The sequence below is a fragment of the Coregonus clupeaformis genome, chromosome 14 (assembly GCF_020615455.1).
Source record: "Coregonus clupeaformis isolate EN_2021a chromosome 14, ASM2061545v1, whole genome shotgun sequence".
NCBI classification, from domain to species: domain Eukaryota; kingdom Metazoa; phylum Chordata; class Actinopteri; order Salmoniformes; family Salmonidae; genus Coregonus; species Coregonus clupeaformis.
Window position 1 is genome coordinate 33,627,882 of NC_059205.1, and position 25,047 is coordinate 33,652,928.

The window sequence follows — 25,047 nt, forward strand, 5'->3', positions numbered from 1 at the left end:
GCATGGTGATCTTAGGCTTGTGTGCGGCTGCTCGGCCATGGAAATCCATTTCACGAAGCTCCCGACGAACAGTTCTTGTGCTGACATTGCTTCCAGAGGCAGTTTGGAACTCAGTATCGAGTGTTGCAACCGAGGACAGACGATATTTACGCGCTTCAGCACTCTGCTGTCCCGTTCTGTGAGCTTGTGTGGCCTACCACTTCGTGACGGTGCCACATTGAAAGTCACTGAGCTCTTCAGTAAGGCCATTCTACTGCCTATATTTGTCTATGGAGATTGCATGGCTGTGTGCTCAATTTTATACACCTGTCAGCAACGGGTGTGGCTGAAATAGCCGAATCCACTAATTAGAAGGGGTGTCCACATACTTTTTTATATATAGTGTATCATTGACTGTATTTTCATACTAAAATTATTATTGTACTAACTTATTTATGAAATGATCTGCCTGCTGTATATTGCTTGGTCTTGAGAACCAAGGACCCATGAGGGAAAAGCTTGCCTCCATACCCACCACTCTGGATTTGAGTATTGCATAGATTTGAATGTTAGGCTTTCTTTCATACTTGAAAACTGTACCTTTATGCAGTTTCTGTGTTGATTTAGAATTTCATGAAATAAATTGTTATTTCCAAGTCTTTAGTGTAAACAATTTTGTGATTATGGTGTACATGCATGCCTTTGTTTGGCTTCTGTTGGTACCTCACAAAACACAAACCATAACTCTATCATATACCAAATAGATACAAAAGTGTTTTTCTGTCTCTGACATAACGCACTTCTCATAATACAGCTTTTAATAAAAGTTTGAGTTTAAGGCCAGAACCTGAGCAGAGAATTGCTCCTGAAGAGTTGTATCATCTCACTGTAGAGGGCAGTAGCAGTTTACAGTCTCCGCCATGATGGATAGCCTCATCTCCCTCTAGAAAGTGTCTCCTCATAGCCAGATGGATGGGGATGATGTGTGTTCTTTCTGAGACTATAGGTTCATATAATCTCATTCCATCAGTGGAACACCACTGGAAACGCTGGGGCACTTTGTTATATAGAATAGATGTGATCTGTCACAATCTCACTTTATGTCCTTTGAAGAAATAACAGGGACAATTTCATGTGGAGAGTAGCCAAGCCGACTGCATATACTGCTAGGTGATAAAAAAAAAACTAAAACTGGTTGACTTAGGTTGACTGATTGTGCCACTGTTAATACAAAATGTAAAGCTAGGGAATTAAACTCTCAAATGTACAGTGCAATAGAACCCATATTATACTAAGGATTAAATCATATACCATTTTGTTTTTTCTCCCCGTACCTCCCTCTCCAACTCTGGGCCTTCTGGGCACCATTGTTTTGTGGGGAAAATAAGGTATGGTTTCATCAATATCTGCCATTAGACTGTTGACCAGAGGAGGGCAGTCACGAGCCTTACAATAAACTGTCAGGCCTGAGGAGGTGAGGGAGACAAGGCAACTTGATTCCAATGCCTGTTTATGAACCGATTCCTGTTGAAAATTGTCATGTTCCAGCAAAAAAAAGCAGAAGATAACATAAATTCCCAACCTAACATTTATACAACTACCATAAGTGGCCTCATGACATTACAGAAGGTAATTTACTCTGTAGCTGATTTGCAAGCAGGCTGGGCAGTAGGTCATAGTACTACAACCCTCCACTCTTCTCCCCAACCTATGGGCATCCCTCCAAGGCCTGAGTAAAGGCCACAGGCCAACACTCTCTCAGCGCGCCCAATATCATCTTCATGGCCCAAATAAATTAGCACTTAAATCTGAGGGCAACCATTAACTATTTCCTCATGGAATAGGGTACAGGGAGAGCTCTGTCTGCCCCAAGTACTAATTTACAGACCTGGCTCATCATAGGACCAGGCTGAAGGAAGGGGAGGGGACAGCACAGGTGGATAACCGCCCAAATTGTGATGCTGATGCTTGTGTAATTTAATGAGATTTATTTGTGTTCAACCTTAACTGATATGAATAGATTCCACTGCAAGGTTTTGTATTCAATCACCTTTCCACATAAGTGAATAGTTAGAACTATCTTGAGTATTCCTTCTCCTTCCTCTGCTGCATTTGATGTTCCAGACCGTAACACCAAGCTTGCTCCAGTTACCAACAGTTGCTCTGGACCAACTACACTATACAAAAATATAAAACGCAGCATTCAACAATTTCAACGATTTTTACTGAGTTACAGTTCATATAAGGAAACCATTCAATTGAAATAAATTCATTAGGCCCTAACCTATAGATTTCACGACTGGGAATACAGATATGCATCTGTTGGTCACAGATACCTTTAAAAAAAGATAGGGGACGTGGATCAGAAACCCAGTCAGTATCTGGTGACCACCATCTGCCTCATGCAGCGTGACATCTCCTTCACATAGAGTTGATCAGGCTGTTGATTGTAGCCTGTGGAATGTGAGGTGATGGCTGCGGATGAATGACATGACAATGGGCCTCAGGATCTCGTCACAGTATCACTGTGCATTCAAATTGCCATCGATAAAATGCAATTATGTTCGTTGTCCGTAGCTTATGCTTGCCCATACCATAACCATGGGGCACTCTGTTCACAAAGTTGACATCAGCAAACCACTCGCCCACACAATGCCATCTGCCCGGTACAGTTGAAACCGGGATTAATCCGTGAAGAGCACACTTTTCCAGCATGTCAGTGGCCATCAAAGGTGAGCATTTTCCCACTGAAGTCGGTTACGACGCCAAACTGCAGTCAGGTCAAGACCCTGGTGAGGATGACGAGCACGCAGATGAGCTTCCCTGAGACGGTTTCTGACAGTTTGTGCAGAAATTCTTGAGTTGTGCAAACCCACAGTTTCATCAGCTGTCCAGGTGGCTGGTCTCAGACGATCCCGCAGGTGAAGAAGCCGGATGTGGAGGTCCTGATCTGGCGTAGTTACATGTGGTCTGCGGTTGTGAGGCCGGTTGGATGTACTGCCAAATTCTCTAAAACGACATTGGAGGCGGTTTATGGTGGAGAAATGAACATTAAATTATCTGGCAACAGCTCTGGTGGACATTCCTGCAGTCAGCATGCCAATTGCACGCTCCCTCAAAACTTGAGACATCTGTGGCATTGTGTTGTGTGACAAAACTAAACATTTTAGAGTGGCCTTTTATTGTCCCCAGCACAAGGTGCATCTGTGTAATGATCATGCTGTTTAATCAGCTTCTTGATATGCCACACCTGTCAGGTGGATGGATTATCTTGGCAAAGGAGAAATGCTCACTAACAGGGTTGTAAATGAATTTGTACATACATAGAGAGAAATACAATTTTTGTGAATATTGAATATCTCTGGAATCTTTTATTTCAGCAAATGAAACATGAGACCAACACTTTACATATTGAGTTTATATTTTTGTTCAGTATAAATATAAAGTGACATTGAATAATGGGTTTGTGCTACTTCTACTCAACTGCTCAGGTGATGAAATGCCTAATGAGCCACCAGCAATATTTCATTTAAGATGATGGTTCTTCTAAAAAAACATATGTTAGGCTAAATTACTTTATTTATTTTATGTTGATGCCTATGTGAGGTGGCAAGGGTGGCCTGGACAAGGCTTTTATCAACTTTATTTGATTATAAGGCTGATGGGCATTGTTAATATACAATAAACAACAAAGTCCGAAATATAACGTAAACATTGAACAAAAGCACATTTGTGAAAATGCACAAAAACATGTTTGTCCTACAGTATACCCGACTGAAAGAGAGGTTTATTTGTGCTATACAGAACCAATAAACCACATCATGCATATTATACAAAAGGAAAGGCATTATCTCAGGCATTATCTTTAATTCATTTCCTCATCTAACATTCCTCACATTTACTGTATGTAGAATTTTCAAAAGTTAAAGCTTCTGATGCAAAATGCCTCTCAGCAGCTGATACAACTTAGGGGGGCACCAAGATAAAACACACACCTTAAAGATCATTAGCAATTAATATTTGGGGATTCATGAAGAAAAACAGCGTTAAACACTTGTTTAATAATTCATACTATAAACAAGAGTCTCCCACTTCCTTAATAATTTAGACGTAAGCTAATGTTGATTTATTCAGGAAGGTCTCTGCCACCAGCGCTGCCTGGAGTTCCCAAATTTGAATTAAAGTAGGACAGTAGCAGGCAAGTCTGTAATAACATTTGTATAATTGTATTATTGCTCTGGGCTCAGTTCATTTCCTCCTCCAGTAGCTGCGTGAAATTGTTTGATTCTGGAAACCGCCTTGAGTCTGCGGCTCTGGGGTTGGAGGGTGGTACAGGAACAGGAAGGAATGCGACACTCTCTCCTTCTCTCCCTCTTTCTCTCCATCTCTCTTTCTTTCCCCATCTCTGTCTGAGTCTCTGTCTGACGTATGCACACACACACACACACAGCAACACAGATAAATAACGTTTGTTATTCTGAGTTTCATAATACTGTTAGTACACTGGCTCACTTAATAACTCAATCTGTCTGGAGAATATGATTGATATCTTCACTCACCTTGTCGCTTCGGATAGATATTTTGCTGTATTTGCATGAGAATGCTGAGAGACTGAGTGCATTTGGCATTTTGCACAAACCTCATTTTGGCGTTATTTGATGAACACAGTTTGCCATTTTCAGTTAACATTGGCCCCAGAATTGACCAAGTTCTACCAGTGTCAGCCATTCTAGGATACAGGTTTCTAGGACACAGAGTACACCTCACATGTCTAGGATAGAGAGTACACCTCATGTTTATCCTGTAGCTCATACAGCAAGTTACAGAATGATCATAATGAGAGTTGCTATCTTCATCATTGGACTGCTATGCCTGTTGTTGTTGCTCATTGCAATTTTGTTTGTCATTGATTGGACTTACATTTTTTTCTAAATGCTAATTTACAAAACCCAGACTATGCCATAAGACAAACAATCAAGTTTAAGCGCTATTAGCCCGTGTAGTGCACACCTGAGACCCCAGTGGCTTAGCGACAGGAAGAGGGTGGAGAATCTGATTGGTTTCCTCAGGGCTCGGTTTATCTCAGTTCCCAACCCCACATTCCCTCACTCCCTCCCTCCTTCATCCGCCTTCCTTCTATGCAGAACAACCCAAACTCTACTTTGATGAAACACATTTGTTTGGCTTAACTCTTCCATTGCCATCACGACGGCCATATCTCGGAGGCGTAACTTGGCTCATCAGCCATGTAGCGAATGAGAGGATATATGTAGGACTATGGGACTTCACCGGAGGACCTGTTTTCCATTTGGGTCTGGCCTGAACTGCCATGTTATTAGGAAAACCTTTATTATTGTTGCCCTCTAGTGGGAACCATGTAATAGGATTACATTTTATTGGAGCCTCCCAGCATTACCCAACCAATCCCCCCTCCTCCTCTTGTATCTCCTCTCTTCCTCTTATTGCATTGTCATTACCTCTTCTGTCCACTGTGGGTGGGCTGGCTGTATGGCTGGGTTTGGGATGGGAAGAACTGGATGTATGTATGTAAAGAACTGGATGTATGTATGTATGTAGCTGTGATAAGATCAGAGTATTAGTGAAGATAGGAGTGGTCCTATTCAGTCTGTTTGAGCACCTGTCTACCATCTATCTGAGGGCTACCTCATTGTGTGAGGGTATGCTGCTATGTTCAGTCTTGTTATGTGTAATCCTTTACTATGATATTTCTGGTATATTCCAACATCGAAACCATCATGGGGGCTAAACAAAAGAGAACATTTTCATACAGATGCAAGTCATGAAGTCATCAAAGTTTCTTCATTATAGGTACAGTACCTTGATGGTACCAAACCCAACATACGCCAACCGCACAGTACACTTTACCAAAACAAGCGGACTCCCGAGTGGCACAGTGATCTAAGGCACTGCATCGCAGTGCTAGCTGTGCCACTAGAGATCCTGGTTCGAGTCCAGGCTCTGTCGCAGCCGGCCGCAACCGGGAGACCCATGGGCGGTGCACAATTGGTCCAGCGTCGTCCAAGGTAGGGGAGGGTTTGGCCGGCAGGGATGTGGGTTCGTTTCCCACGGGGGGCCAGTATGAAAAAAATATATAAAAAAAATGCATTCACTAATGTAAATGTAGCTGCTACAGAGCCTTCCTTAAAAGTGATATGTCCCAGTGCCAAAAATACAATTTGATGATAAACTGCAGGCAGGCCTAAACTATACATAGCCGTAGGGCAGATTGAGTCAGATTCACGAGCAGTCGCAACCCTCACCCTATCCAGCCCACTCCCTTACATAACCACGGGCCATTACAGGGGTGTGGTGTGCACAGCAAGAGTCATTAATGTGGTCCGAGGCAAAATAACAGCAAGATCTCTCAGTATGTTCTGAATGAGGATAACTGTGGCCACTGTTGATTGAGTTAATTAGAACTATGGGGAGAGCTGGCAAAATCAAATCAAAGTTTATTGTCATAGAATGAAAGAGCCATGGGCATATACTGACTGAGGGAAATGGATATCAAGCCACCAGTACTCAGTACACACTAGTCTGAACTAAAGATTCAAGAAGAAGAACAAATTAACTTCTTACTGATGACACATTCAGAAGTTATGAGTAATTCAACAATAGTGAAAACTCATAGTTTAGACAGGAGGATAAATATATCTTGGAAAGAACCAGACTAATAAAAAAGAGTGCCATCTGCCTCAAAAAGGAAACAAGTGATATAGTAATTGTGAGATAAAATGAATAAAGACAAAGAAACCATGGCTATGTATAACTGTGGCTCAGTTGACTGTTTTCCAGAGAGTTGGAAAGTAACTCAAGCCTCCATACAGTGCATGCATGTATAACCTTAGGCATGATGTCATCAGGTACTGTAGCCAGGCTAGGTTTGTTTGGGGCAAAATCACATCTGCAAGCCATTTCACTAATTTGTCCACCAAAATATAGCTTTGACAGAGCTCTCCCGCTGTTGATGCTGCAGCAGCTAGGTTATTTTCCAAGTAAAACATACCACACAACCACAGTATTAGAACAATGGAATTGTTTTTGGCCCCCGAACACCAGGCAAGAGTATTCAAAAATCACCACTGGCTAGCTGGTTTTCATTTCTACAACATCTAATGCATATCTTTCATACTGAATCGGGAGGGCCCATTATGACTTGGCTCCATTTGTGTGGAAAATGGGGAACGTATGAGATTGAGGCCTTGGGTGCTCTCAGTTTTGCTACAGTTTGTCAGCCTGATGGCAAAGATTTATAAAAAAATGAAATAAAAAGTGCAGGAGGATGGGGAAAACAGAAAATGCAAGGCTTGGTGTTTGTGCGCCAGCCGGCAACCTCCAGGGCAAATAACTCCATAACACTTTCATCCTGTGTTTGTTTCCCCCAGGGACATGTTGGTCAAACAGTGGAAAGCTAAAAAGGCCCCTGTGCTCTGGATGGGCTAAGGATGGCTGGCCCTGGCCGTTCCTCGAAAGCAATCTCTGGTGATGATCTCTTTAGGATGCAATGGGCAGACGAAAACTCTTTTGATCTTGGAAACTGGACTTTCAGAGTTGGTTAGTGGCCAACTTGCTACAGTTGGTTGTTTGCCTGATACAGCCTCAGCCAGAGGAAATGGTTATGAGGGGCCAAACTATGAGTGAGATGGAGTATATTGAATTATCTGCACAGGCCTACTCCATCCTGGATAATGTGGTTCTCTTGTTTCCTAAATTATTTGTTTGTCCACACAGACCATGGTATGATGATTACATCTAGCATGTTTGAGTATATGGAAAACTGAAAAGGTACCTGCCTAAACCTCCATCTTCAAACAATAACTATTCTTATGATTTGTGTCCATGAGTCAATCACTTGTTACACAAATGCAACCATCTTCTCTCTAGTGTTAGTGTTTTGAATGGCTTAGTTCAGGAAGGACAGACACAGCAGATGAAAATCAACATCAATTGACATTTCTGGTGCGGATATGGATCAATTAATGCATATTATTTTGAAACCTATGAAGGTGAATAGAGCCCCACAGTGGAGGTGTCATAATACCCATAAAACCTAGCGGTCAAACAGGGAAATTGTTCCAATTGTTTTCCACCATTATTTTTTATGGGATTTTAGAAACACTTCAAATAAGGGTTGTGTTTCGTGTAGGCTTACCCTGGCTAGACGTTTTGATACCCTGGCTAGACGCTTGTCTCTCGGACAAGGTGACTTTTAGCAATATATTTGGCTCTATTTACTTTCAAATTAGAAAATGTTAATTAGCATCAAAGTAGACATCATGCAAAACTACAAATTCCTGAAAGCTATTGCACCTAGGGGACACCTTTGCTAACAGGTATTGTGTCCATTTAAAACTTGCACAAGACAGTTCACAGAATAGTCCATTTAAAGAAATGATACCCACATTAGCAGCTAATTAGCACAGGTGAATATATTGATAAAAGTCACCTTGTCCTAGAGAGATTTACATGGTTATCAAAATGACTAGCCAGGGTAAGCCTACATGAAACATAGCCCTTATTTGAAGTGTTTCTAAAATCCCCTATGGGAAAAATAAATGGTGGAAAAACGATTGGAACCATTTCCCTGTTTGAACGCTAGGTTTTATGGGTATTATGACTCATACTGTGGTACTCTATGTAAATCTATAGATGTAAGAGCTTTTTATTCTCCATTCATAGCAACTTGTGCTTTTAACAGCAGGGGGCGAAAGAGAGGATGTAAGAATTTCTAATTCTTGTGCTTATTTGTAACAGGAGGGTTTGTGTGTTCAACAGCAGTAGATTAGACAAATGAGCAGGTCCACAGTTGAACATGTCAGGCATGTGGCTCTGTTTGAGTGAAAAGCCATGTAAAAGATATGGGTAACAAAAATATATTGCATTTTTTTTGCATTATGTATAAATCAATGAAAGGAAGAACTTAACCTTAGCTGTCAGTATGCCACAGTTTGAAACTTAAATCTTCAATATTCCAGGGCCCGATTTCCCAAAAGCATTTTAAGGCTAAATTCATCAGGATATATGGTTCTAACGATTAATTTAGCCTTAAAATGATTTTGGGAAACCGGGCCCAGAGATTATGCATGGTTGAACATTTGAAATGAGCTCGTGCATCAGCCCCAGGCGCTGATTCAGACTTGATTGGGGCTAGGCAGGCTGCAAGTACTTATTTATATAACTATGTCATTTGGGAAGTTGGCCAAAGGGAATGGAAGAAGAAGAAAAAAAAACGTGTCGATTTTCTTTTAGAATCCATCCATTGATTTGAGTTTATTGTAATTCAACAAGTTGTTTGATGCTGTGACCATTTATGTTCGAGCTCCAGACCATAGAAGATACACGTTAAAAAAAACAAATAATCAAAAGACAACCAACAATCTATATAATTATCACCATCTGCTGCTTTTTCTTCCTGGCAAAGAAACACTCCGTCCATTTGCAGAAATCGCCTGCGGGAACGTTACATCAAAACTAATCATAACGATTAAAATCAGCTTTGCTGTGCGAGAGGAAGCCAATAGGGAAGTTGGAGACAGGCGTGAGGATGTTGTATGCCGAAAAAATAGCAAGATTTTTTAATACGATTTTATGAAGAAATATAAAATAAATGTTCCATAAAGTCCGAAGCACTGCTGTAGTGATCTGTTTTTTTCCTCGGAATTTTACACTGCAGATTGGTTTAGACTGGGGTAGAGACATGAGCTAATTGTATCCTGATCTTTGCCTTGAGGGGTTTGGAGCCCTGGAGCAAGTATTCTCTGTATTTTGTTCTGTCTACCTTAGCCAGGCTATTGCATTTCTCACTGGTGTAGGAAGGGAAGCAGATCGCAGGCGAAATCGGAGGGAAAGGGTTCTCAAAAATATACTTTATGCCCATCCATGTTTCAGGTAAGCGGAGATTTATTTGGTTTGCTATTATTTCCTATGCTGGTTTGACTGGGACATTCAAGGCACAGCTGCTTTTACGCATGTGCCAGGCGATGAGCGCCACAGTCTAACACATTTAACCACTTCCTGGATATTGTTAGGTGTTTAACAACTGTATTTTTTTTCTTTAAGTGCCGGCGAGTGACTTAATGTTTATTTGTATTTTCACCGAATTTTACGACCTTCGTTCAGCAAACACCGTAGTTATCCGTCCGTGTGAATTCGCTCCTGGCGCATTGTTTCAGCCCGAACACATCGTCGCCGTTTTCCCCGTCGGACGTCTTGTCACACACAAACCGAGTTTAGGCATTTCGATAGAAAAAGCCTCTATCTTCGTTTGTCCTAAACCAGTTTCATTTCCTGAGTGCCCCAGATCTGGCTAATGAAAGACGCCATTGTGGAGTAATTTTGCCGGAGGGTTTTTTTATGTTGTAAGACCGGAGGTACCTATTTTACACACGTCAATGCAAATTCTGTGAATAATATTTGTATTCGGCGTCGCTTTGTAACGACAACCATATCTATGTAAACCAAGAGAAAATGTAGGCTACAGTATCTTCCTTTTGCTTCCCATAGATCTCTTGCGGGACTGACCTATACCCGTGCGCAGGGAATTCCACGGTACAGACGCGCCACTGCAAATAATTAGATACTCCCGGGCGGAAGTCTGGATCTATGTTTGCATCTTTGTAGCTGTGATGTTATGGAGACAAAACATGATATATATGGTTAGTATTATGAGTGTACAAATTCGAATTTTAGGAATGATATTCATCCACAATGTTTGTAATAAATTACTAGCGAGATCTATGGTTGCGCATCAGGATGTGGCCACAATGGATATGTACACACTATGCAACTTTTTGGATTTATACTTGCCATTTCTTAAAATCTAACTGTATACAGGCTGCTGGTGATAACTTATCCCCACCCTTTTTAATGACAAAGTAAAACGCGCACATGTTATGTAAAAAATGTAATTATTCCTATTCCTTACTTTTGAGTGAAATGCGTGGCACTAGGAGCATTCACTGGAGGGCGCTGTTATGACGAGCAACATTGGCATCCGTCCGTAAAAGGGCACCACAGCTCACATTGCTCAATGTGCTTCTCACTTTGTCACACCCATATATACAGTCATTGGTCACACCTGAGAGGATCTCCAAATGTACAATGAGGGCACCTTTAACAATTTTTGCATGATTAAACAGTGAACACAACAGCAGGCTATGTCCAGATGAAAACAGATTCCTACCATAATGCTTACTTGTGCATGCAACTTTTTATTACATGTTTTGTTCACACAGACACAATGTAAAATATTTGTTGAACACTAAACATAGAAACTGACTGCAACTAAGCGTTGATTAATTGTGCCAACTCCAGATTTGTTTTAACATGTTGCGGTGTGGATACAGTCAACACAATTACACCAGACTAGGACAAACAAGCAAGTCACTTGAGACAGAACAATTTGTTTAGCATGTTCTTGCAGAATTAAGTCTAAACTTGAGTAGCAAGGGAATGCTGAACCACTAACAAATGGTAGAGCATGTGTTTTGTATACACAGCCATGTGGTTGGCCTACATTATTCAAAATGGCAACAGGTGGGAAGACTGACTGCAGCAGTTCTGAAAGGAAAGGGGATTAAGGGAATGGGATGTAGTATCAGTCCCCACATACAGATAACTGCCAAAATAATGGAAACACTTGCGTAAATGAGAGATACAAAGTATATTGAAAGCAGGTGCTTCAACACAGGTGTGGTTCCTGAGTTAATTAAGCAATTAACATCCCATCATGCTTAGGGTCATGTATAAAAATGCTGGGCAGGCCATTATTTTGGCTACCATGGCTATGCCCCCATAGGATGACAATGCCCCCATCCACAGGGCACGAGTGGTCACTGAATGGTTTGATCAGCACTAAAACGATGTAAACCATATACCATGGCTATCTCAGTCACCAGATCTCAACCCAATTGAACACTTATGGGAGATTCTGGAGAGGTGCCTGAGACAGCGTTTTCCATCAACAAAACACAAAATTATGGAATTTCTCAGAAGAATGGTGTTGCATCCCTCCAATAGAGTTGTAGACTCTATGCCAAGATGCATTAAAGCTGTTCTGGCTCGTTGTGGCCCAACGCCCTATTTTAAGACACTTTATGTTGGCGTTCTTGCGATGCCTTGCAGTGTTACTTGTCAGGTTCTACTGATGATCTTACCACCTGGGTATTCTGGGTCATACAGCTAGGCAGATTTCATCTGGTGGTCCATGCCACGATAGGTATACGTTTAGATGTGTACTGTATGGGTTGAAGTGTGCTCCTGCTGTTTGAAAGTAGGAGTAGTCAAGCTGAAAAAGAATCCCCAGGAAATGGTTTTAATTTGAGTTGGGATGAAATGGTCGCGCTACATGTACTCAATCCCATGCTCCTTTTCTCCTCTCCCTCGCTCAATGACATGCGCGCGCACACATTTTCATGATTCTTCTAAGCAGATTCTCCACTCCATCCATCTTCATGATGGCAAGGCTTTGAGGAAAGCCAATTCCAGCGAGCTGGTTTTCAGAACTTTTTACACACACCATCTCCCACAAATTAGTCAGGGAACAAATTACCTGCATTCTGAGTGTGATCCCACGCACTTTGCCGGCTGCCGTACACAGGTCTCCCTTTTGAAGAGCGGCCGTGTGATTTCTCCCTCTGTTCGCCCCGCGGGCCCCTCTGCCTTCTGCGAGAGGGATTCTGGAGTTGAATTTTAAAACGATGAATGGCGGCTTGCTGCCTGTGCTTATCAGCGCGTGCACAAGCGAACTGCATGCAAATCAGGGCAGGATCCCACACCACAGTTGAGGCCTGCACTCAAAGGCAGGCTTAATTGCTAATTGGGTATCTAGGTGTGAAACCCACACTGCCAAAACTGAGAAGTAAAAACATGAATGTTTTAAGGCGAGTTTCGGTTGTTTTTAATTAAATTATTCAATTTTAACTGATTTTAAAATGAGTGGATTGGATTTCCTAAATGTTATAGGAAAATAACCCAGGAGAGTGTAGTATGTGTCAATACTTCATGTAGTTTGGATTCTGTTTATTATACAACTACAATGAGCAGTCAGATGTGGTGGATTTAAAGTTACCATCATGGTGTGTATTATGATCTTTTCTTAGTGCTGTTATCATGGAAAATGTTGGATAGGAATATATTCTCCCTTTCTACTTTTTGAAAGATAAATAATAATTTCCTGTGGATCTCTGATATGCCATTAGATTAGATCTAGAAGTGACATTGAAGTCTGCATATTTCTGGTATGGGCCAAGACCATACTGCTTTATAGGGGGAGGCACTTTAGGACTGTGTGTGGATGGTAGGTACCTGTAGGAACTATGAAGGGCACCTGCATAACTGTTAATAAAACGAGATGAGGCTAAATATATAACCATAACAGACACTGCGAAACAAAGTGGAAATGTGTCCACAACATTGACCAACATTATCCAGCTAGTTTATGTAAAAATGGGTGGTGGGGTGTCACTGTTTTAATTTGATCATCAAATCTAAACTACAATCTTAACAGCCCTCCTGAATACAGCCCATTGTTTTGGGAGAATAATAATAATAATTTATTCAATTTTTTTATAGCGCTATTCATGACAGAAATAAATCTCAAAGCGCTGTAAAGCAACAAAAAATAATCAATTTAAAAACAACATTAATCATCATGAGTAGATCGACGGTTTAAGAGACTGAAGGTTGAGAAAGTTCATGGTTTGATTGAGGTCAGCGGAGGGCGTACGTACACTATCAATACTATTAGTGTCTGCTTTATGTTAGTAAACAGGTCTGGAGACAGTGTGCTGCGGAGACTAAAAGGGTCTGGGAAAGGTTAAGCGTTCATCCAGGGTCGCCAATGCCCTGGGGGCTAGTGTGTGTGTTTAATCTAGAACAGAAACATGAGGTCTCAGCTGCATTTTGATGATGTAATTTGGTTAGTCACGGAATACTCTGCACTGTTATAGTGTTACATTAGTTACTGAGCTTTGAGTTTTTTAACCAAGGACTTGTTGCCAGACTTCTGGACAGGGTTTAGCTTCAGATGCAGGCTAAATGGAAAAGTAATGTTCAGGCTACATGTTAGTGCTTGAGAGGCAGCTGGAACAAAGGATTGCGATGAATAGAAAGGGCAAAGGTCAGGGCGCAAATCCAGATGTGCGTCATCATTGGGATATACTGCGCTTTTGGGGTGGTCCAAAGATCAACCTGGTGTCTGCTTTATAGAATACACCTTAGCAGACGCGCAATTCTACGGTAAATGTGACAATACCTTCCTTTATAACAGCGACAACCCTAAAAACTCAGGGGCACCAGGATGCAAATGTTGTCGGGGGGCTTTGACTTATCCCAACAACCATTGCCAAAGCGGCACAGTGACTGTCCGCCACAGAAGCATCGCTCTTGTTTATGGTGTGCTGCTGCCCGCCATTTACCGCTCTCTGGAGTCTGCAGGTGGAAACCGACAGCATCTCCGGTTTTTAGTGCGCCAGGTTTGATAATGGAAGCAACAGATATCATGGATTTAACGCATCAGAAACCGAGAAAGCACCCGCGTCCAATCAATTCCGTGGATGAGTCCGTACTACACGCGTCCCTGAAACGAATCTCAATGCGAACAGGAGCGGAATGCGGAGACGCTCCGTTCATGTACTCGAGAAGCGACCCCTCACCTGCAGCATCACTAAAGCAGAATGATAATTCTGTATCTTCCTCGTCAGCGCAGGTAATAGAGATTTATTTTGTCCAATTCGTCTCGAACTGTAGTCAGTTTGCGTCCAGACAGTCACTCACACATGGTTGGTTTCCACTTTGGCATACTGTCTGTAGATGCTTTGTTTTATGTCGGTTGCCTAGCCACCAACAGTGGAAGTTGTTGGATTTATTTGGTGTGAATCAATGCAAATGTTTTGTATCAATTTTCCCACATTGATACAATCGGTTAAGCAGAGCTAATGTAATTTAAAACTTAATCTAAAGTTTTCAATGAAGGTGTTCTACATCCCTTTGTCATTACTACTGAATTAAAAGTAGAACATCTACATTTCTCCCTCCAATGACAATGTTGGCATGTTGTGCAGAGATAGACGTTCTGTATTTTTCCTTTTCTCTTATTGGCTCAGAGGAGGGTCTTGAACTTGTGATTGGGAAACTCAATTTGTTCTGTGTGCCATTAGAGATATTGCCAGCTAATTGTGTTTTTAGGTTAACAGGGAACATTTCTAAATCGTATTACATTATTCAGATCTAGACTGATTATTGCTCATTTACAGTCTGTGTGAGATTGCTGCTCCAAATTAATTTGGTTTTGGAAGATGATTATGCCCAACAGATATGGAAGGTTGTGCTTGGTAACATTCAGGTCAAGGTCAGGAAATACTAGGCTAGTGTAACACAGAGAGAGACATCTATTATCCCAGTCCTGACGAAACAGAATAGTTGGACCTTGGCCAACTATTTGACCATAACTTTTTTTCAGAATGATGACAATAATATTGTCTGGCCAATCAAAGTCCTTCAATGTTGCTATGATGAGTTCTTCATTTCCAGGTTTTATTTAAATGTAACCTTTTTAACCTGTGTGTACTAACACACTTCCTGTTTGGTGTAAATGTAACTGTTTTAACTGGATGCTGTTCAGTCAACATTTATCAATGGAAAAATAGATATTTACATATTATGAACAAATAATTTTAATGGCTTGTCTATTCAATCTGTACTGTCCACCATACTGATAATCATTTAAGATGATTTGTCTACTTGTTTGTGACAGGATAACCGTTCCAGCATGTCCAGGCCAATGATCACAAGATCGCCAGCATCTCCCCTGAGTAACCAGGGCATCCCGACACCCGCCCAGCTCACCAAGTCCAACGCCCCTGTACACATCGACGTGGGCGGACACATGTACACCAGCAGTCTGGCCACGTTAACCAAGTACCCAGAGTCCAGGCATGTGTCCTCTGCTATTGATACAGTTCCTCAATTACAATTTAGTAAACCTATGTCTTAGTTTTAGCACTTTTGGTACGCAGCGCCACAGAGTGTTTTAAATCTATGTTGTTCGTATGTGGCTCTAGAGGGTGTTTGGGATGATTCAGGGGTTGAAAGTGAAATTAGGATGTAGCTAGTATCCTAGCCCATCATTTCAGCTGTGTTCATCTGCATTTGCTCTCTGACTGCTTAAAGATGCAGTCCGGGATCTTAAGCACAACAAATTCCTAACATATTGTACGAATTGGATTTGTAACATATCATACGAATTGCAATTTTAAAAAATTATAATAATTTTGGGTAGGACGTAACATATCATACGAAATGGATGACGCAGTACACAATTGGATGACGTAGTACACAAACTTGGACCCGTTTTGGCTCGTGAACACCCCTTTCAAAACTGCTGGCTGAAATTATACAAAAGTTCTGCAGGATTACTTTAATGTCAACCTCTGACAGCTCAGCTCGGACATGTCAAAGTTCATCCAATCACAAAGATGCAGCACTCAAATGGATGAATGAGGTGGGAAAGACTGGATTCAAACACAGGGCTTGATATTACTGAATGTTTCATTATTGAGGCTATTCTACAATACAGTGATTACAATTACAATCCATCATAGCAATATTTCCCCACTATACCAAATACAAAATGGCCTCCTTTTTTCAAACCCGCCCCAGAGATATTTTGAGCAGTAAACATTTGCATGGCTCAAAAGTCTAAACTGCAGACAAAAGCAGCTCACTAATTCGGACAGATGTCCCAGCAGCAGTAAAGGGCACGGAGACATCTGGAGGCAAGAGGGCCACGCTGCAGCCTGGGGCCAGGCCCCCAGGGCAGCACCCTGCCTCAGGTACCTCTCTATCAGCTGGCCCTGACCCCTCCATCAGACCAGACCACAGCACAGCTCTTTCCTCTCATCCATACCACTTCATTTCTCTTTCCCTCTGATTCTATCCCTCTGTTTATCACTCTCTTCCTGTCTTTGTCTGTTTCTCTCTTTCATTCTTTCTCTCTTTCGTTCTCTCTCTCACACATTGTCTCTCGCACTGTCTCTCTCTCTCTCTCTCTCTCTCGCACTGTCTCTCGCGCTGTCTGTGTGCATGGAGCAGAGTAATGTGTGCATCACTCAACAAAGGTGTGAAAGAAATCAAACACTCCTGAGCTCACCCACATCCAGTGAGTCATTGCACAGAGTCGCTGTCCTGAGTACTGTCAACTCAACTGTACTGCTCAACAGCTCAACTCAAGAGTAGCAGCAGTTTGTTGGGCCCTATAACATATGATATATTGAACATGCATGGAAGGAAAACATTATCTACACATTGGCTAGATTAGCAACCGAGAATTTAATCATCAAGCATTTTGTTCCAGGTCATATGTTTATTGATCTCTCGCTCTCGCTCTGTGTTTCTCTGTTTCTCTCTCTCTCTCTAGAATCGGCCGTCTCTTCGATGGCACAGAGCCCATAGTGTTGGACAGCCTGAAGCAGCACTACTTCATAGACAGGGATGGACACATGTTCCGCTACATCCTCAACTTCCTCAGGACTTCCAAGCTCCTCATCCCAGATGACTTCAAAGTGAGTGTCTGACTTTCCCCTCCACTGTAGTGTCCAATCATCTGGTCAAACCCATAGCAATAGTATATAGAGAGTGTATGGCTCTAGTCAGCATAGGTGCAAAGTGCAAAAAGCTGATTTTTGCATAGCCAAGCTTGACCACCGGGGGAATTATATTGTATACTCTCCATTGACGCTTCCAAGATGTTAGTGAAATAAAAAAAACAGCAAACATGTTGCTGGCCACAAATTACAGGGCCTGTAGACTTTATGACAGAGCTGTGTGCAGTAGGTTTGTTGCTTGACTCTAACCCTTATATTTGTGTATGCCGTGCACTGATGTTCAGTGTGTGACCAGAAGAGTGCAGCTGATCCTCACTGTATGTGACACATTTGCATTCCGTTTGCTCGCTTTTTATATGTCGTTTAGCCCTTAATTACAAACTTGCCCCGAGAGAAAACAAATAATCACATTATCTGATTGACTGTCCAAACACAGTGTGAATCAATCAGAGGGAAAGTATGTCAGCTAAAATAAGCAAAGACAAAAGACAGGCCCAAGTTCAGACGGAGGCTAAATTCACCCTGACAGACATGCTGATGTGAGACTGAGTCTGAGAAAATTAGAAAGGGCAATTAAGCCCTGCTGCCTTCTGGGCAAGATACCCCCACAAGCCTTGTTGGGGTTTGTGGTAGACCTAGATGTTGAAGAGAGACTAGTCTTGCTCTGCATATTTGTAATACAGTGAATTGTGTCGCTGCCTTGGTTTCACACAGCTTGTGATAGTATGGATGTTGACTCTTCTCACTCCTGTTATGGTGGAAAGAACCCATCCACTTTCACCCAAACAGGGACATTATATTGAGATGCTGCCCTTGTGTCAACTTGTCCTAACCTGACAGACCTGGTCTCCTCTGTGCTGCCCTCTGCAGGACTACAGCCTTCTGTACGAGGAGGCCCGGTACTTCCAGCTGCAGCCCTTGCTGGCCGAGCTGGAGCGCTGGCGCCAGGACCGCGACCTGGCCCGGGTGTCACGCCCCTGCGAGTGCCTGGTGGTACGTGTGGCGCCCGACCTGGGAGAGAGGATCACGCTGAGCGGAGATAAGGCCCTCATCGAGGACGTGTTCCCGGAGATCGGAGACGTCATGTGCAACTCGGTCAATGCCGGCTGGAACCACGACTCCACACACGTCATCCGCTTCCCGCTCAATGGATACTGTCATCTCAACTCTGTCCAGGTGAAGACACATACATACACACACGCCATGGTTAGTCTCTGGGGGCACTGTATGTTCACTAGATATGAATGTTGTATAGAAGGCTAGACGCAAATGTTCCTTTTATGTTCCTCAGTTATGATGAAACCATTGCCTCAGTCAAATATTCATCCATAAATGAAAGCACAGAACCATTATTATAAAAAATGTTGGACGTTTATCCATTCTTACTGTATATTGACGAAAGCCTTTCTCACATACATACACACAAATAAACCACTCTCAAGTGTATGCAGTGGAGAGAGGGGGAGAGAGAGCGAGAGAGAGGGTGAGAAGTAAAGAGAGAGGGAGGGAGGGAGAAAGAGAGAGAGCTACACTCCATTCCCTGGCAGGTTGTCCTGAGGCAGGGCCCATAATCCTGTTTGGTTATTAAAGCACGCCGGAGGTGGGTGTTGTATCTAGGCCTAATGGAGGCAGGGTGGGGTGGCGGGGGAGACTGCCAGCATTGGGGGGACCTTTGTAGTTCTGGTGGGGGCTTTGGCCCGGAGCTGGGGGGAGAGGGGGGCGAGCTGAGCCAAGTGGCACAGAGAGGGAGAGAAAAGCCCTACTGCCCCCTGGGGTCTCTGATGGAATGTGATCCTGCCGCCCTCCGGACACGTTTGTAGATGTTTGCAAGGCTGCTGGATCGGGGACAAATCTACACACACACAGAGACACATGCAAACAATGAGAATAAGTCAGGTAGTGAGAATGAGAAGCTCTTGGTTTTGGGTAAGAAGGGATGGATGAATGTCCCCTTTCTTCCTATTTATTCCCCTTCATTGATCTTTGTCTTTTGTCATCATTATTTTACTATATAATATGTTCTTCTCTGTTCATTCAACCCTGAAGCCTTTTTATTGTGCTAGACAAAGGAGCATGTTGTCATTGAGTCTGATAAGAGCATCGCGCCTCTATGTGAACACTGTTTCTCAATCTCCTCCCTCTCTTCAGGATAGCTAAATATCCTCTGTGTGTAACATCTAAAAACAGTATTAACAATGTTACCTCAACACCCCTTCTCTCTGTGTGTGTCCACCAGGTGTTGGAGCGTCTGCAGCAGCGTGGCTTTGAGATTGCTGGCTCCTGTGGTGGGGGCGTGGACTCGTCCCAGTTCAGCGAGTACGTCCTGAGGAGGGAACTGAGGAGGGCAGGCCAGCGAGGAGGGCCTAACTCAAACAGGATAAAACAGGAGCAGCTGGACTAGACTAGAGACCTCGCAGAAACTGGGGGGCGCTAGACTCTTTTTCGGTGGCAGCCAAGCGCTCGACGGGACACAGCGGAACTCTGTGGACTCTGTGGGGCTATTCTTGCAAACATTAGAATAAGTTTAAGTTTGTCTCAAAATTTGCATCAGCTAATTAAAATCATTGACGATGTTGCACGTGTTCAAATGCTACATATTAGCTTTTCCCATCAGATAACCTGCCCTATGCTAACCTAGGCCAGCTGGCAGTGATTGTTACCTGTAACAAATTCTGCATCAGCCTATCAAAGATCTTAAACTTAATATCCATCAACCAATGGCATTTCTTAAAATATGTCAACTTGGCCACCAGAGGGATATTTTTCAACCACCGAGGTTTACTTTTGTTCCTCTTAGTCTGTCTCAAGTGTGGAGTGCCAATATTGCATGATGCATCCTTGATTAGGCTACTAGCTAGGTTATCTGATGGGAACAACTAACATATAGCGTTCGATCACGTGCAACTATGTCAATGATTTTAATTAGCTGGTGCGCATTTTGAGACCGAGAAAAAGTTTAAACTTAAATGTATTCTAATGTTCGCAAGTATGGCCCGATGCAGCGTGTTCTCTTTTTGTTTTGTTTCTTTGTCGTTATATTTTTTACAACTTGAGAAGAACCACTGAGAAAGAAAGAAAATAAGGCGCGACAGGATAATTTTTTTGCCGTAAGAGATACAGAACATTTGATAAGATTATATCTCAAGGACATTTGTGAATGTTCAAGCCCCCCACATTGAGAGATAAGAGGGTTCATATTCTTTTCGCAGGGTCCCTAAGTGAAGTTTGTTTTAAAACTTCAAACCTACGGTTAGATATAATTTCCATGATTAACAACATGCAACATTTTAATGGTTTGACTGCACATGTAGTGCAAGGCCTCTCACCAGTGATTTGTAGTTTTTCATTTACCCACTGGCATATTGGCCAAGTCAAATTGTTCTGCCATACTGTAAAAAGTTCACTGTAATATGTTGCAAGATCTCAGTTCACATAAACACCATTATTTTGAACTGAATATGATGCATTCGTATCCACACTCTTATTCACACAGGATGTTAAGTATCGTGATACATACAAATGAAGTGGTTTTATCGAAGTTAGCTTATTGGATTTTATGCTATGAAATATAGTTCACAGTATTATCAAGATTTTATGTCATAGACCATTCTATACTCACTAAATGAAAATTATTAAGTAAATTATTATAAGAAATGGCACTGAATTGCCTCTTTTAGGGGACTAAGCCTAGAGAACAGTTGTGATTTAATTTAGAGGATCACAAGATCCTATTGAGTGACATACTGTAAATGAGATTTGCCATTGTATATGTGTTTGTGAGTATTTTTTATGTTGAAATGGACACCTTTTTAAACTGAATAATGTTGCCTCATTAATGACTGAATAGGTGAGGCTATTATTATAAGACCCACATTTAAGAATTACTCTTAGGACATATTGCTGATTATGAATTTTGATGATCATAAACTATTTCTAACGCGATCTACCTACGCTCCCTAGATTTGAGTAATAAGGAATGTAGCACTAAAATGTTAAATAAATCTTCAACTAAAGTTGTACTGATGACTGACCTTTGACTGTGTCTTGTTATGTTGCTAGGGAGATTACCGGTTATGATTGCACATAATATCATGCAATATGCTGGTGTTGATTCTTGTTGTGTGCAATCTTTATGCATGTTCAACACCAGCAGGTGAACAAAAATCAAGTTTCGCTTTGTATTACATACATTTTACACAGAATGTTTAGATATACAGTATTAAGTCAATTTCACCCCCATTCTCCAATGCTTTCTCTCTGTCCTCCTCTGTCATCTCTCCCTTTCACTACTGTGGCATTTTCTGTATACTTTGTGCTGGCTATAGGCACATAGAAAGGGAAAGGGGGATACCTAGTCAGTTGTACAACTGAATGCATTCAACTGAAATGTGTCTTCCGCATTTAACCCAACCCCTCTGAATCAGAGAGGTGCGTGGGGCTGCCTTAATCGACATCCACATAGACAGACCCCGCTTTACATCATCAGTAAGAGTTAGAAAGGTAAAGCTTTGCTTTGCTTCAGACTCTGAAGCAGCACCTCCAAGGTTTTCTTTGGGGTAGATTGGTGACTCAATTGGGCGTTCTTTACTTGGTTATATTGAATTGAGCCGACTGCTCCACGCAAGTCCTGTCAGTTGTGTTTCCACATATCCCTCCAGGACCACAATACAAAGTGAAATCCCACACAGAGTGCTGTCGTACTGTCTTCATCCCTCTTGGCAAGATCTCAACTTAATTTTCTATTATAGCCCTGTTGGTCCAGATTCACTTCTGACTGACCGTTGTTCTTATAGGTTAGAGGTAATACTGTGAATTGCTCCTATTGTGCAAAGCATGCTGCTCACAGACTTTCAACTCTTGTTAGTATTTTGCAGGTTCGTTAATAAATTGCAATTGTAGTATTTAGGGAAATTGCCAGTGTCACATAAATACCACCATACATCTGAAGTTTACTTCAAAAATTTAGTTTTGCTCCATAAGTAACCAGTGACAATGACGGTACTCGTATCTAAATAATGTTAAGTCTACCAAAAGTGTTGTGGTGGGGGGAGCTGAATGAATGCTGCAACTTCTGACGCAAAATGACAGTTGGTGAAATTCCACTTCAGAAGTCTATTCTGAACTAGCATGGTACAGACAGAGCAGAGGTACTTTTTGTGCACCCTATGTGATTTTTTGTGCACCCTATGTGATTTTTTAGTTTGCACTTGTAGGGCATCAACATCTGTAATGATACCCTGTCCAGCCCTATCTCTTCATTTCTTGAATTCACAAGAGTTGAAAAGGAATCGCAGATTGCCTCCTCTCAGGACATTGCCTGTCGGAGGAACAAGATGAATGGTATTAAGAAGCAAGACTGGCGTTTCCTCTCTCTGTGATCATGTCTCTCTCTAGTGATTAGTCCCAGTCATCAAAAGAAGGGCAGTGTGGCCGGTAGACACTCCTCGAAGGGCTCTGGTCCTCCCCAGGCCTTGCTTACTCACCACTAGTGAAAGTCAGTGTATGGACTCTCTCACCTCGCCACCAAATCATCACTGGCTTGGCAGCTTACGGTAGCCAGTAATACAAGCCACTGTGACGGGCTGCTAATGAGTGCCCTGGCATACTGTATCTCACTAATGAGAAACTGTACTTTGTCTAACTTCTTCTTCTCTCATAGGTGCCTTAAACCTGTATTGGAGAATACAAAATCTTGGAGGCTTTTAAAAGCCAGTGCGATGATAATTACAAACGTTAGACTTAGTCCTCACTTGAACGACAGAAAAACACATTTAATAGTATTGAAAGGAGACATCACTACATCTGAAATATTGAATAAGAGACCCATACATGTCCCTTAATTTTCAAGATCAAGTTTAAAGTCCTTTGATGTGACTAGCCTTTGTACATCAATCGAGACGCCAATGCATTGGTTCAGTTTGGTAATAGTTTTTGTAATTGTGCTCTAGAAACAACCACATTGCCAAACCTCAGACCCAGCAGTTTCCCAGTTGAGCGTCTGCTAATACAGTATCTGTGACAGCACTCCAAGTGGAGGTCGAGGAGTAGTACTACTGAACACGAACACGCTGAGCTCTGTATTGTTTTATTTATCAGTCTAGCCTTGAGTTAAGATGCGCTTGCGGTGAGGAATTTTAGGCTGGACTATGGTCGCTGCGGGCCCCTTGGTATCCACTGTACACTGAGAGGGAATCATTTATATTCCACATAAGAGGTAAAAGAGGAACATGAGATTGGGAAACAGCTCCAAACTCCACTCTGCCTGTGTGTGGGTCAGGGCATAGAAAAGCCATGCAGATTTCAGGTTGCGGGAGCATATTCAAGCAGTTTTTTTTCCTTCAATTTTTTATGATTTCTCAAATCTGCCCATATGTATGCTACATTTTCCACTCATTCTCCTCTCATTCTGATACGCACACAAACTAAATTCCAGGTGTATTGCTTGATTATAATGGAATGGAATGTTCACTTTGGATATCTCTTCCCAGTAGTGAAATCCGAGAACCAGAGAACCTGACTATAGATATTATAGGTGCCTCTCTCTCTGCTCTCAAACCTGTATTGAAAAAGCCTCGAGGCCTTTTAAGCCACTGAGATAATTACAAACGAATCCTTTGGCAAAAGACACCAGCAAGGCTTTCTCTCTTTCTCTCAAGCACACGCACGCACACAGTCTTGTTTTACTAACCTTGTGGGGACACATAATTGATTCCCATTCAAATCCTATTTTCCCTGACCTTAACCTTAACCCTAACTCCTAACCCTTAACCCAAATTCTAACCCTAACATTTAACCCTAATTCTAACCCTAACCCTAAACCCCCTAGAAATAGTATTTTTCCTTGTGAGGAATAATTTTGTTGCTTGTTTACTATTCTTGTGGGGACTTCTGGTCCCCACAAGTATAGTTAAAAATGTCCTTCACTCAGTCTCTCACACTCTCATTTACTCACTCAATTTCCTCTCTCTCAGTTGGGAGTTAATAAGAGCTATACCCTGCCATTGATTAAAAGGTCTAAACCGAACTGCATTGCTCACCAGCCCTCTACTCCTCACCCCTACCTTCCTGCCATCCACATTGGCAGACCTGCATGTTAGGAGTAGTGCTCTAATGATTCGGGAGAGCTTGCCATTCGGGGGCCACCCATCCATCATTGCGGTAAGGCCAGGGGCTTTATTATAATACAGAGGACAGATGTGCACTGGGGCTATGTTGGACACAATAGAGGTCTTTCAACAGACCTATAAATACATGATCTGTCAGAGCCGCTGTCCTGGGGGCGCTCTCAGCCAGGCTCCAGCCCTCCGGTCGGCCATCACTTATGCTAAGATATGCGCTAGCCCTCGGGGCTGAGGCTAAGGCTCAGTTCATTTCAGCCCCTCATCAACCATCAAGCGCATTCTACCTCCAGCCATGAGAATAAATAAGAACAAGATGAAAAAAA

At 42.2% G+C, this 25,047-nt stretch overlaps 1 protein-coding gene across 4 annotated transcripts; it reads left to right on the plus strand.

The window, feature by feature from the left end:
• Positions 1 to 9,225: 9,225 nt before the first annotated feature.
• Positions 9,226 to 21,633, plus strand: LOC121580996 (BTB/POZ domain-containing protein KCTD1). Of its 4 annotated transcripts, none has more exons than XM_041896271.2 (6): positions 9,226 to 9,888; positions 10,504 to 10,655; positions 15,755 to 15,933; positions 17,417 to 17,561; positions 18,474 to 18,779; positions 19,840 to 21,633. In XM_041896271.2, exons 2-6 carry the CDS (start codon positions 10,626 to 10,628, stop codon positions 20,002 to 20,004), a joined length of 825 nt encoding a protein of 274 aa, XP_041752205.1. In that variant the 5' UTR covers positions 9,226 to 9,888; positions 10,504 to 10,625; the 3' UTR covers positions 20,005 to 21,633. The 4 variants fall into 4 exon arrangements, with proteins under 4 accessions (XP_041752205.1, XP_041752207.1, XP_041752206.1 ...); XM_041896272.2 differs by lacking the exon at positions 9,226 to 9,888 and adding an exon at positions 9,933 to 10,370; XM_041896273.2 differs by lacking the exon at positions 10,504 to 10,655.
• The last annotated feature ends 3,414 nt before the right edge of the window (positions 21,634 to 25,047 follow it).

What these genes read in the sequence shown, in the direction of transcription:
- LOC121580996 (XM_041896270.1), top strand. Translation starts at nt 14,300, where the DNA reads ATGCAAATGTTGTCGGGGGGCTTTGACTTATCCCAACAACCATTGCCA. An exon ending in TATCTTCCTCGTCAGCGCAG is followed by an intron (nt 14,708 to 15,754) that starts GTAATAGAGATT and finishes TGTTTGTGACAG; the next exon opens with GATAACCGTTCCAGCATGTC. An exon ending in GTCATCTCAACTCTGTCCAG is followed by an intron (nt 18,780 to 19,839) that starts GTGAAGACACAT and finishes TGTGTCCACCAG; the next exon opens with GTGTTGGAGCGTCTGCAGCA.